This window comes from Orcinus orca, chromosome 9 (genome assembly GCF_937001465.1).
Source record: "Orcinus orca chromosome 9, mOrcOrc1.1, whole genome shotgun sequence".
NCBI lineage: Eukaryota > Metazoa > Chordata > Mammalia > Artiodactyla > Delphinidae > Orcinus > Orcinus orca.
The window spans coordinates 45,395,320-45,407,394 of NC_064567.1; the positions used below are offsets into that span (position 1 = coordinate 45,395,320).

At 55.4% G+C, this 12,075-nt stretch overlaps 1 protein-coding gene across 1 annotated transcript in view; it reads right to left on the reverse strand.

The window, feature by feature from the left end:
* The window catches only part of MINDY4 (MINDY lysine 48 deubiquitinase 4), a 102,783-nt gene that overhangs the window by 20,385 nt on the left and 70,323 nt on the right, over positions 1–12,075 (reverse strand). Inside the window, exons 10-13 of the mRNA XM_004269940.3 lie at positions 9,829–9,930; positions 8,050–8,113; positions 6,833–6,898; positions 1,342–1,409 (exon numbers count right to left, since the gene is read on the reverse strand). Coding sequence (XP_004269988.2) covers positions 1,342–1,409; positions 6,833–6,898; positions 8,050–8,113; positions 9,829–9,930 — 300 coding nt within the window. The remainder of the gene's footprint in view (positions 1–1,341; positions 1,410–6,832; positions 6,899–8,049; positions 8,114–9,828; positions 9,931–12,075) is intronic.

The window sequence follows — 12,075 nt, forward strand, 5'->3', positions numbered from 1 at the left end:
CCCGTGGCACCCAGAGCAGAGACACTGAGCACAGAGACCTTGACCCTCAGAGCCAAGGAGCCCCCATACAGATGGGGAAACTGAGGCCAAGAGGACTGCAAAAGGGCCTGGCCCTCCTGAGAGCTCAGCTTCCCCTCAGGGAGCTCAAGGGGCTCACCCACACGCCCGTCAGCCCAGGGATTAGCAAACCCAGGCCTGGGGAGAAGGCAGGGTGGCTTACGGTCGCCGTGCACGTGAGCCCGGCCAGGAATGAATCATATCATTATGGCAGGATTAGAAGGAAAATGCCATTAGAAAGTGCACACACATGCATTTAATAAGGTCAGGAACAGCGAGCAGCAGGCAGGCTAGCAGCACGAGGCTGCAGAGCCCCTGCCCTCCTCCTTCCACCCGCACCAGAGGCCACGGGGAACTCGGACAGGGCCCGCCCAGGACCAGGAGTCGGGGGCGAGCGTCTCCTTCTGCCGCGCCTCCCCAGCCTGGGCTCCCCATGGCTACTCTTTCTGCCTCCCCAGTTCCCAGGGCCCGCCTGCTCAGAGCTGTTCCCAAATCTTCCCCAACACCACGCACCCCTGCAAAGTGCAAATTCATTCCCCCGGGTCTCCATGCCCTCTGGGGTCTGCGCTCTGCTGGGAAGTGGATGGGGCAACCGATTGTACTTTACAAACCTATTAAGGTGCTGTTAATCTGCTACGCTCCCTAGTGACATAATGCCCAGGTGACAAGTACAGGAAAGAGGCCGAGAAAGCTCCTGGGGAATGAGGGTGATGGCGGAACTCCAGCTCTCGGGCAGCCCGGGAGGCCGCGTTTGATAAGGATGCGTGGAGTCCGAGCCGGGGACCCAGACTCCCTGCTCCGCCGGCCTCCAAAGCCCCGGGGCACACTCAGCCCCTCAGGGTTGGCCCTGCACACGGCCCTCGAAGCCTTCGGGACTGCCTTGGCCTACAGCAAGTTCACGGGGCCCTCAGTCATCTCCCAGTTCTTATGTCCCCGCACACGTCTCGGGGGAGTCCACGTGTGTGCTCAAGTACGCGCCCACTGCAGTGCCGCTGGGACACCAGGGAGGCTGTAAGCTCTTTGGGGGGTCTTTTGGATCCAGACCCCATGCACTCCCCAGCACACGTGGGGAGAGGGAGAAGAAGGTAGCACTGAACACACGTGTACAGGGAATGTAACTGTTCTCTCTCTCCTGTCCAGCCAGCTGCCCCTAGCCCACTGCTTCATTCATCCATGCTCACGACGCACCCACCGCGTGCCCAGCTCTGCCCTGGGCTCTGGGGAGGCAGCAGTGAACCACACAGACAAGCCCGGCTCCTGGAAATGAACGAGGAAGATACTCACAGCTCTGTGGACCTGGACAGGATGGCCGACAGGATGAGCAGGACACATCCATAGGGGCCTGCTTCAAACTGGGAAGAGGAGAGAGGAATGAGAACCCAGCAAGTGTGTGCACCTCCCTCCTGTCACTTCCCTTGGGGACCACGACCCAGGGAGCAGCCTGACCCCGAGCCAGCTGCTTCCAGCCAGGTCCCAGAGGTCGCCAGGTAGTCCCATGGCCGATCCCATGCAGGTCTCACTAACCAGACTCCCTAAGGGGTGAGGGGCACACCAGCCCGAGTGACAATGGAGCAGATGCAGTGCCCGCCGAGGAGCACCCCACGACCTCCGAGCCCCAGAAGCTCACGGACAGCAGTGGCCTGGGGCAGCCTCCACTACCGTGCAAGCGTCTGCTTCTCATTATCACATTTAAAACTATCCCGGGCCTGTGCTATAAATACTGTTATTACTGCCCTCTGCCATGTGAGGAAACTGGGGCTCAGAAATTGAGTGACTGGCCCAAGGTCACACAACTTGCAAGCAGCCCAATGGGTATCCAGGGGACTCCATCTGATTCCAAATCCCTAACTCCTAAGGGATCCTAAGAACTGCACTGGGCAGAGAGTAGCAGAGAGCAGCTTGGAGGAGAATCGGGTGGGGACGTGCCAGTGAGGTGAGCATGGCAAGTGCAAGAGCAGATCCCATCGTTTCAAATTTTTTTGTTCATTGTGGATTGTTTGAGATTAATTTTAATAGTTTTAAACTACTGCACTAAAATATTATTTATGCTGATTACTGAGGTTTGGGGGACCCCTTTGAATTTGGGGAGCACCTCACTCGTCTTCCCATCTTCCCCTAGTCTTGACCCTGGTTTGGAGCCCAGAACCTGGGGGCCTGGCTGCCTGGGTTTACATCCCGGCTTTGCCACTCCTAGCTATGTGACCACGGGGACATTTCTTAACTTCTCTGTCCCATCTCCTCATCTGTAAAACAAAGACAATAAAAATAGGACCCATCCTCATGAGGTTGTTGTGAAGATTAAGTGAGATCATCCTTGTAAAGCACTTCAAACAGGGCCTGACACCTGTGTTAGCTGTTAGTATGATGCTGGGTCCTCACTGCCCACGTGTCCAGTGAGCCCAGCAGGCCACGGATTAATGGGATGGACTATGTCATTTCTGCTTCCTGAAGGAACACCGTCTCCCGACTGCAAATGAGTGTGAAGGCCTTACTCATCCCACTATGGGACAACAATTCCACTTTTGGAATTGGTAATGAAGATGCTGCCTGTTACAATAGTCAGTGTTCCTTATGGGGTGATCAGTTTCTTTTTGAATTTAAAACTAAAAAAGAAAGCTTACTTTCCTGGAACAATGAGAATCATATAACTTATCATACTGCCATTTTGCCTTGGCTGCCAGGAAGCTCAGAGCCAAATATGATGTTCAAACTACTCAAACTATTTTAGCTCAAACTTCTGATAAAATTATCTTTTCTTTTCCTCAAAATATAGACTTTATCAAGGGAAGACAAATACTGTATGTTATCACTTATATGTGGAATCTAAAAAATAAAACAAATGAATTAATACAACAAAAGAGAAACAGACTCACAGATATAGAGAACAAATCAGTGGTTACCAGTGGGGAGAGGGAAAGGGGGAGGGGCAGGATAGGGGTAGGGATTAAGAGGCACAAACTATTATGTATAAAATAAATAAGCAACACGGACATATTATACAGCACAGGGAAATACAGTCATTATTTTATAATAACTTTAAATGGAGTATAATCTATAAAAATATTGAATCACTACGTTGTACACCTGCAACTAATATAATATTGTAAATGAACTATATATACTTCAATTTAAAATATAGATTTATATTTTCTAAGTATTATATATGTATATAGTCTTTATTTTCACCCAATAATTCAATTCGTCAGTCATTCAAGAAAAAACAATTACTGCCTGACCTTTTTGTGCCAAGAGGATGCTCCCTGCTAAAGCTATACCTGCGAACAAGGTGGACACGGATCTGCCCTCACGAGAAGTAACTCAGGAAAGAGAGAATAATAAGCAACTTGAAAAAAGTGGGGAAGGGGCTCTGCACCGATGGGAAAAACAAGGTTCCCTGGAAACACACAGGAAGGGCCTTCAATGCAGACTTAGGGCTTAGGGAAGGAGGGAGCGTCAAGGAAGGCTTTCCGGAGGAAGTGATGTCTAGACAGAAGCCCAAGGGACAAGGAGGAATCAGAAAAGGGAACGTTGTTCCAGGTGGGAGGAGAAGTACATGCAAAGGCCCAGAGGCAAGAGAGCAAAGGTTTACCATGGCTGGAGCACAGAAAAAACCCCGAGGACATCATTTTTTTTAATAATTACCTTTAAATCTTTTTTTGGAAGCAGAAATGGAATGAATGAATCAACAATAATCTTAAATCAATGTCACCTTAATTCTGTGATCTCAGGCCAGTCACTTCACTTCTGTTGTCCTCAGTTTCCCATTTGCAAAATGAGGATAACAAATACCTCCCTTGCATGTTTCCTTAGGTTACGCTGCACGTCCTATGAGGCCAGGTCGGTGGAAGTGCTCTGACAACTGCAAAGAGGAATGCTGATGTCCCTGCGCAGGGGGACAGAGGCCTGGGAGGACTCGGGCCACCAGTGCCCTTGTCACAGCTCTACTACAGTCTTGTCTGTTGCCTCAAGGAGTGACAAAGCTCTCTCAGTCGCAGTTTCCCCTTCTGAAATGCCTACCTACTTCTGCCCTGGACTTGCACGTTGTCCTGGGGAGGCCACGGCGCTTCCTGGGTCTGTCTCCCCCACTGCCGTGCCTTCCTACTCGCGGGACTGCAATGAAGTAAGGAACACAGGCTCCCGCTGTAAGCCAGGAGTCTGTGTAAACGTGGAGAACTATTATTATACGCAGGCCAGCATTTTCCACAGTCCTTGGGACACATCCAAGGGGACCTCATCCTGAGCCGTGGATATGCCCCTGCGTGTGGACAGGTTAGGTGAGACTGCGGAGGGCAGGGACATGATCCCCGCCTGCGGCCTCTGGCCCTTGCCGGATGGAACACGACTGAATGGCACCAATATCCCATTTTGTTTTTAAAACATTTATTATTATAAAATGATCTCCTCAAATTCCAGCTGCCAAGCCATGGAAGGCCACAGGGCGGAGGAGAGCCCAGGCAGGCAACCGGGCCAGAACCCACCAGCAGGGTCTGGAAAAATGTCTGGTACCGCTTGGGAAGAAGGGGTCGTTCCACCGAGCTGCTCTGGCCCAGGAGAGACCTGAGTCCACCAGGAACCCCAGTGGGAGGCAGGGGCGGGAGCATCCCCCAGTTCGCAGGGCGCGGCAGCCAGACATCTCACCAGGAGGGTGAGCGGTAATGAAAACACAGCAAGGAGGCTGTTTATTTTGGGCAGACGTGGTTCAGTGTTCATTTCCAGGCCTGGCACGAGGAAGCCCTCCTCGGCCCAGACCATGAAAAACGAATTTGGTGAGGGTAGTGCTGAGGCAGCTCAACGGCTTCCAGCACAAACAGAATTTCAACTGCAGGGAGAAAACAACACCTTCCAGAGCGAGGGCCAAATGGTGACCGCTCGTACCCAGGGATCAAGGCCAGGAGCGGGGGGGGGGGGGGGGGGGGGGGGGGGAATTGCTCTGAGCCCAGAGGTGTGGCAGGAAGTAGGCGGCTCCCGCCCCTGGCAAGGGTCCCACTCTCAGAACCTCTTTCACACTCACTGTCTTGCTCGGGCTTCATCGAAACCCTGGGGGTACAGGCCAAGGGAGGAGGGAGACCCCATCTATAGACAAGGATGCAGATGATTTTGGTGCTGAAGGGCCACCCCAGGGCCTCAGGGGCAATGATGGGGCCTCAGATCCTGGGGTCACGTGAGCAATCACCCCAGGGCCCCTCCTTTGCCCCACAGGGCTTCCCTCCTCCAGCTCTGCGTCACCTGACAGTGTGAACACAGGTGCCCCTGGTCCTGGCCTCCCTGAATGCACACTGATGCTGCCAGGATTTGCTCGTCTCTCGGAGGCATTGCTGCATTCTCACACTGCTCTGGTATGTTTAATAAAAGGTGTCCTTTCTGCTTATTTAAATTGCCTGGTCCTTAATTTGGAAGACATTCTTTGCCATGCGTTTAAGGTTCTTCTTTAAGAATCACAGTTGGGCAGTAAAGAGCTGGAAGTTACCCGCTAACTAACTGCTCCATCTTCCACTTTCCAGATGAGGCCACCGAAGCCCAGTGACTATCCTGAGGCCACTTGTGACCAAGGAATAAGGCAAAGGAGGTCCCGGGGCCTCTGCTCCAGGCACCCCATGGCCCTGAGCCGGTGGTGAGCACGCTGCATCTATGGACTGCCCACTGGGTTATGCTCATGAAGAACCAGAGAAAGCCAGGGAACAAGTGACAGCCAGCCCAGGACCCCCAGCGCCAAGGCCAGGACCCCTCCTACACCAGAGCCCCTCCCACGCACCTGCGGGACAGGCTGGCGCAGAAAGGCTGCTCCTCTCTGCCATGCTTCCCTCCCATCTCTACCTGTCTACAACTAACCCATATCAAGGTCACCTTACGTGATCATCACCATGGTGATGAAACACCCACAACGAAAGCTAACGACCCCCGAGAACACAGAGCAGGACACGGTGGCTCCAGGCAAGCGCTTTGCACAGCGCTCTGAGGCAGGCACCGCTGTCATCAGCCACATGGTACACAGGAGGAAACTGAGGCACAGGGGGTCCAGTAAGTTGCCCAAGGTCACAGAGCTACTAAGAGGTGTAACCTAGATGCAAACACCCGCTGACGCTGATGGCTCCAGAGACAATGCTCTTCACCCACCCCCGGAGCATTCAATGACCTCCTCCACAAAGCCCCGAGGCTACAGCCCAACTCTGAATTCCCTCAGCCCTCTGATGGGCTGCTCCCAGGCCCTGGCTGGGTTCCACCCCATCTCACAGCCTGGAGCAGGTGCACGGCTCTCCTCCAGTAGACAGGATGCTCCAGGGGCCCCTCCGGGCCCAGCCCTGCCTCCCGGGACACCAAGCAAGGTCCTCTACTATCAGGATCTCCATGAGCGGTGCTCAGACCTCCAGCCCAGCCCAGGAACCCATGTCCTGGTCACTTCCCCAGACGGTGCTGAGCCCCACTCGCTGACGAAGTGTTCTTTACCTGCAGAGGTAGCTGCTTGCCCTCGGACAGAAAGAAAGCTCTCATAACCACAGTCCGATAGCTGCTCCCCTTCAGCCTGACCCCGCTCCATCCCTGCTTCCGCAGCCCCCGCTGCAGCGGCTCCCTTTACCTGTAGCCATGGCCAGCCCTCCAGGAAATCATGGCAGAGGTCAGACCCTCTGCCCCCGAGCCCACTCTTCTCCAGCCAACATCGCCCCACTACCCCAGGGTGGGGATGAACGGAGAACAACCCCAGGTCACCAGCATGTCTCCCACAGAGAAAGCAGAAGCTTAGCAATGCACAGCCCACAAACTAAACCACTGTTCATACCTGATGGACGCTCTGTTGAAGAAAAGTCACCAGCTCCTCGTAGCAGGTCAGACTGTGAAGTGTGAGCTGGGAAGCACAAACACACAGGGTGAGCTGCCCAAGCCCGGGGGACAGTCCCCCGTGCTGGATTCGTTTCTGCGGCCCTAACTTCAGCAGCTGCAAGACCCCACTGGGGAACGTCCCTGCACTCAGAGAGCGGCGACCGCGGGAGCGGGGGTGGAGAGGCACTCCTACACCTGTGTGTGATTCAAAGGCTGCAGGGCCCAGCTGGGGTCTCTGGGGCTCCCGCCCTGCAGCAACACTGGGCCTGCCTTTAGAGGCCCCAGGATTGGAGACATCATGGAACTAAAGCCACAGAGCCAGCATCATGCACGGATGGCCCTGACGGGCGGGGCTGCACCCTGCAGGCTAGTCACAGATACCTGAGGAGCACCTTGGGGGCGGGGGGGGGGGGGGGACAGGGGAGTACAGGGTGGGTGACCCACTCAGGTCGCCATCACCAGGCCTGTTCTAAGCCCAGCAGGCAGTGCCCTGAGTTCAGTGCAAAGCAGTGGTTATGCGTCTCCTGTGCTTTCTCATGCAGGTCAGAAAAGAACACTTTCACAGATAACATCCAACAAAGTGAGATGCTTAACTAAGATCCCAGGGCCACACATGCCCAAAAGGTCAAAGGGAACAAGCTAAGTAAAACAAAAATCCTCAGTGAAGAGGAGGTTAATTTGTGGGAGAGTCTCCGAGTTTCCACGTTTTCACACGTCTCTCATTTCTCTGCTGTCCTTTGTCTTACTTGGGTCTGGCCTTCCAGCTGGTGCTCCGTCCATCAAAGCTCTTCTCTGCTAACTTCCTCTCCCTTGCACCCCCACTACCCTCTCATGGCAATCCCAGAGAGGATGCTATGACATAAAGGGGGACACGGGGAAGGCTGGGGTTTAGCCAAAAGGCATGGTGCATCGAACGCTGGAGGGACGTCATGTTCTGTACAAGCTCAACATGACAGGGCGCCCATCAGCCTTTTAGCCATAAAGCCAGTTCTGGCCAGAGCTCATCCCAAAGGCCCCCCCCTCTGCCCGCACCCCAATCCCAGGTGGAGGATTCTGCTGGCCTGGGCCACAGGGAAGGCTGGCCCATCCCCAACTGAGGAAGGATTTACTTATATGAAAGGAGACTGTCCCCAAACAAAGCCAAAGGTCGCGTGATAATTTTCCAGAAAGCCGTACTGTTTCTAAGACTCCGTCTGCTTTGTATTTCCCGGTTGGACTGAACTGCTGTGTTCTCGAAGCCCTAAAAAGGAAAGGGAGATGCATGAGTCTCTGCGCGGAGAGAAGACATGCCCCAGAGCCAGGGCAAAAACCACACGGGTTGCTCAATGAGGACAAACCAAAAGGTGGCCCAGAGGAAAGAAGGGAGCCAAGCGCACCTCGTTTCCCCGCCTTGAACTCACCCGCTAGGCCGGGTCCAGAGAACTCCACTAAACGGGAGGGGGTAGAGTGCGGGTGCTAATATGGGATGGAAAAAGGACAGCCGAGGGAGAGCTCGGGATAACCAAACCCAAATCCTGGTAGCAGGAAGTCTGCCTCTCACCCACCGACGAGCATGCTGCCAGACTAAGGAATGCTCACTTGCCCTTCGTCTTTAGGACTTGAAGTCCAGCCTCTGTCCTCTTGGAGGACATCTGTTTACACAGCACCTGCATGTGCGGCCCAGGAAGGCATGGGCTAGAAGCTGCGTTTGGGTATGGGGTCACTATGACATTAGCCTGCTGTGCAGCCTTGGACCAGCCACCGCCCCTCTCTGGGCTTCTGTTTCCTAATCTGTAAAGTAAGGAGAGATTGAATTTTTGCCCCATATGCTCTCAAGGCTGCCATGCAGATCCTAAGGGCCAGGGTTTGTAAGTTACCTGGAACACGGGTACCAAGGACAAGCACTCGATGAGAACAATAATGATAATGACGATAATACCCAACACTGACACCATACTTAGTACGGTCCAGACCTTAGCCTAAGTGCTTCACACTATTACTTACCACTTATTTATACGGATAAATGATTTAAACTGATCGATGATACTGTCATTCATTATAGACCATTTTATTTATGTTGCCTCGTTCAATTCTCACATTCACCCCATTAAGTAATCATTACTATCACCCCTATTTTCCAAGTGAGTAAACAGGCTAGGCACAGAGAAGCTGAGTCAGTTACTCAAGGTCACAGAGCCAACAAGCAACAGCACTGGGGGTCAGCCTTTGGAGTCTCTTAAGTTCTGTGCTCTACTGACCACTGCGCCCCCTTCCAGGGTGTGGCCCTTGGATCCAAAGGGCACCCCCTTTACTAAAGCTTAGCCACACAGCTGGGATGAAGTGATGCTTCCACTCTGAAGGGTCAGGCTGGAAAGCCGGCAGACCATCCCCATAGATTACGAGGATGGTATCCTCCACCAGTAGGACGGAGGTACCAGGGAAGACTGCGCTGGCTCCACCGCTGATCTCTCACCTCCCTGAGTCTCCTCACTGGAACGGGGATCCAAGTGACAGAGCAGATAGGAGTGTGCTTTGGGGACTTGGGGGAGCAGTACAAATGACTGGGTCGACCTAGAGGCTGTTTTCCGAGGCCTCCGGATCAGAGAAATGTAGAGGGGAGCAAGCTGCCGGTGAGGGGGCGGGGAGGAGGGCATGGGTTTTCTCAGGCAGGTTACATCCGCCAGCACCCCCTGCAGAGAGGGATCCCCCAGATCTGACCCCTCTCGACCGGAGCCATGTGGAGGGGTGGCCCTCCCCTGGTGTGGGGCTGCCCAGCACATCAGGCCAACTCTCCAGGCTCCTGCTGGCCTGGAGCACAGGGCAGGGGTCTGGGAGGACACAGACACGGTCCTCAGGCCCAGACGGCCTGTGTGAGATGATGATTTCTCCAAGGACAGGAAAGCGCACAGCCAGCTGGCCTGTAGCTGTGCCCGCCCGAGGTGGAGTGGTAGCAACACAGCCCAGGGAAGCACTTACAGTGTGACCACGGCTCTCTTGTGGCCTCCAGCCCGCCACACAATGTCTGCGATGGCCAGGGCCAGGCAGCGGGTCCTACGAGTGTTTGAAGGCTGCAGCTGCCTGAGGACGAAAAGGGAAGTGTGTTTATGCCTATGGGGACAGACATCAGAGACAGCGCAGCCCTGTGGAAGATGGCCTGTCCTCTCCTCTGCTGCCCAGCGGAGCCCTGCGGCCCAGGGGCTCGGGCAGAGCCTGGGAGGAGGGCCTCTGCAGATGAAGACCAAGGGAAGAGCTGTGAGAGAGGGGCCCTGGCAGGGCTGGAGGAGGAACAGGCTGAGGAAATCACCCACGGGAGCGAAGGGGCCTCTGGAGACTCGGCAGGGCCTGGAGCGGTGGAAGGAAAGCCTGCGGGTTCTGACAAAGCCCCGGGGACTGAGCCCGGAACTGCTGCCATCCCAGGCAGGGGCACCACCCTGCCCCGCCCAGCCTTGGCCAGCCCCGACGCCCAAGCCCCTGGAGACAGCGGCTCACGCAAGCAGGTGCCCTGCGCTCCCCCAGCTGACAGGAGACCAGACCACGAGTGCTGAGGGGAAAGTAGCCTGACTTGCCGGTTACTTGGATGTAGGGCGTAGGGCGTGGGGGCGTGGGGGCGTGGGGGCGTGGGGGAGGGAGGATTCGGGATGACGCTGGGCTTCCGGTGAGTGCATGCTGGTGCCACCAACTGAAATGGGGAACACGGGAGGGGGACGGGGGTGGCGGGGAGAGCTGGAGGTGCACGTGGGACGACAGGGCGGGGACGGCAGGGGGGACGCAGCTGGAGGTGCACGTGAGACGACGGGGCGGGGACTGGGGGGGCGGTGCGCAGCTGGAGGTGCACGTGGGATGCCCAGGTGAAGCTGTCGCTCTAAAGCCCAGGAGAGTGGCTCGGGCTGAGTAGAGGCTTACGAACCAGCAGCGTGTGAGGGGTCCTCGGCACCCCGCGTGGCTAAGATCTCCCAGAGAGAGGATGAGGAGGGCAGAGGCGGCGGCCAAGGCTGGAGTCTCGTGGAACTCCAGCACGTGGGAGAGGCAGGGGAGGCAGGCAGGAAGGGCAGAGCTCGGAGACGGGCCGTTACAGTCTTGGGAGCAAAAGGGCTGGAGAAGGACAGGCAGTCAGTGGTGTCAAAAATGGCAGAGAGGGACGTCCCTGGTGGCGCAGTGGTTGAGAGTCCGCCTGCCGATGCAGGGGACACAGGTTCGTGCCCCTGTCCGGGAAGATCCCACATGCCGCAGAGAGGCTGGGCCCGTGAGCCATGGCCGCTGTGCCTGCGCGTCTGGAGCCCGTGCTCCGCAACGGGAGAGGCCGCAACAGTGAGAGGCCCGCGAACCGCAAAAAAAAAAAAAAAAAAAAAAAGCAGAGAGACCTCTTACCATAAAAACGGCAACGAAGAGGCCCTTAGTGCATGAAGTCCGTGAGAAAGACAGAAGAAGCAATAGCCACGTACAGACGCTCTTTCCGTCTCCAGGGCTCCACAGAGCCGTGCTTCTTGCCCACCCCTGGATTCTGGGAAGTTTTCTTAAATTCCTACGAAGGCAGGCTGAGTGTCTGAGTGTCTCACTACCTAACAAACAAAAGAGGCTTGACGCCAGCGCTCCCAGCAACGTAGAGGGAGCTTCCATGTTTTCAGTCACCAAGTACCCTAAGCTCTAGGCTGAGCTGTCGGGTGGGGAGCAGGTGAAAACTGGTGTTTGTCCTTCCTCTCCAGGATAGGAGAGGAGAACCCGGAGACCAGGACACAGGTCACCATGGTGGGCAGCACGTGGTCACGGCCCAGTCCGTGGGCCACAGAGCCAGCCGTCTGCACCTAGGCCGTTGTGGTCCAGTGACTTTAAAGTGGTAGGCAACGTGACATAGGGTCCCTCAGTTTCCCCATCCCTAGACTGGCTGGGGCAGTAGTACCTCCTTCATCGTGTTGGGAGCTTTAAATGAGATGATCTGTGTAAGGTCCGTGGCCCAGTGCCTGGCATGTGGAGAATGCTCAATAAAGGGTACCCATTGCTGTTGTTTTTATGGAAACGTCAAGTGCCCACTTTGGCTGTGGCCAGAGAGTTCACAGGATGGTGAACTCCCTACATCTGACGTGAAAGTGACGACAAGCCGCTGACACCAGGCAATGCTTCTAACTCAATAAGACGCAGACTGCCTGGTATGTCTGCAGCCTCAGGAAGCCTGCCTGCTCCTCTGGAAACGGCTACCACACCACCAGCAAACCGGGCACCTGAGAT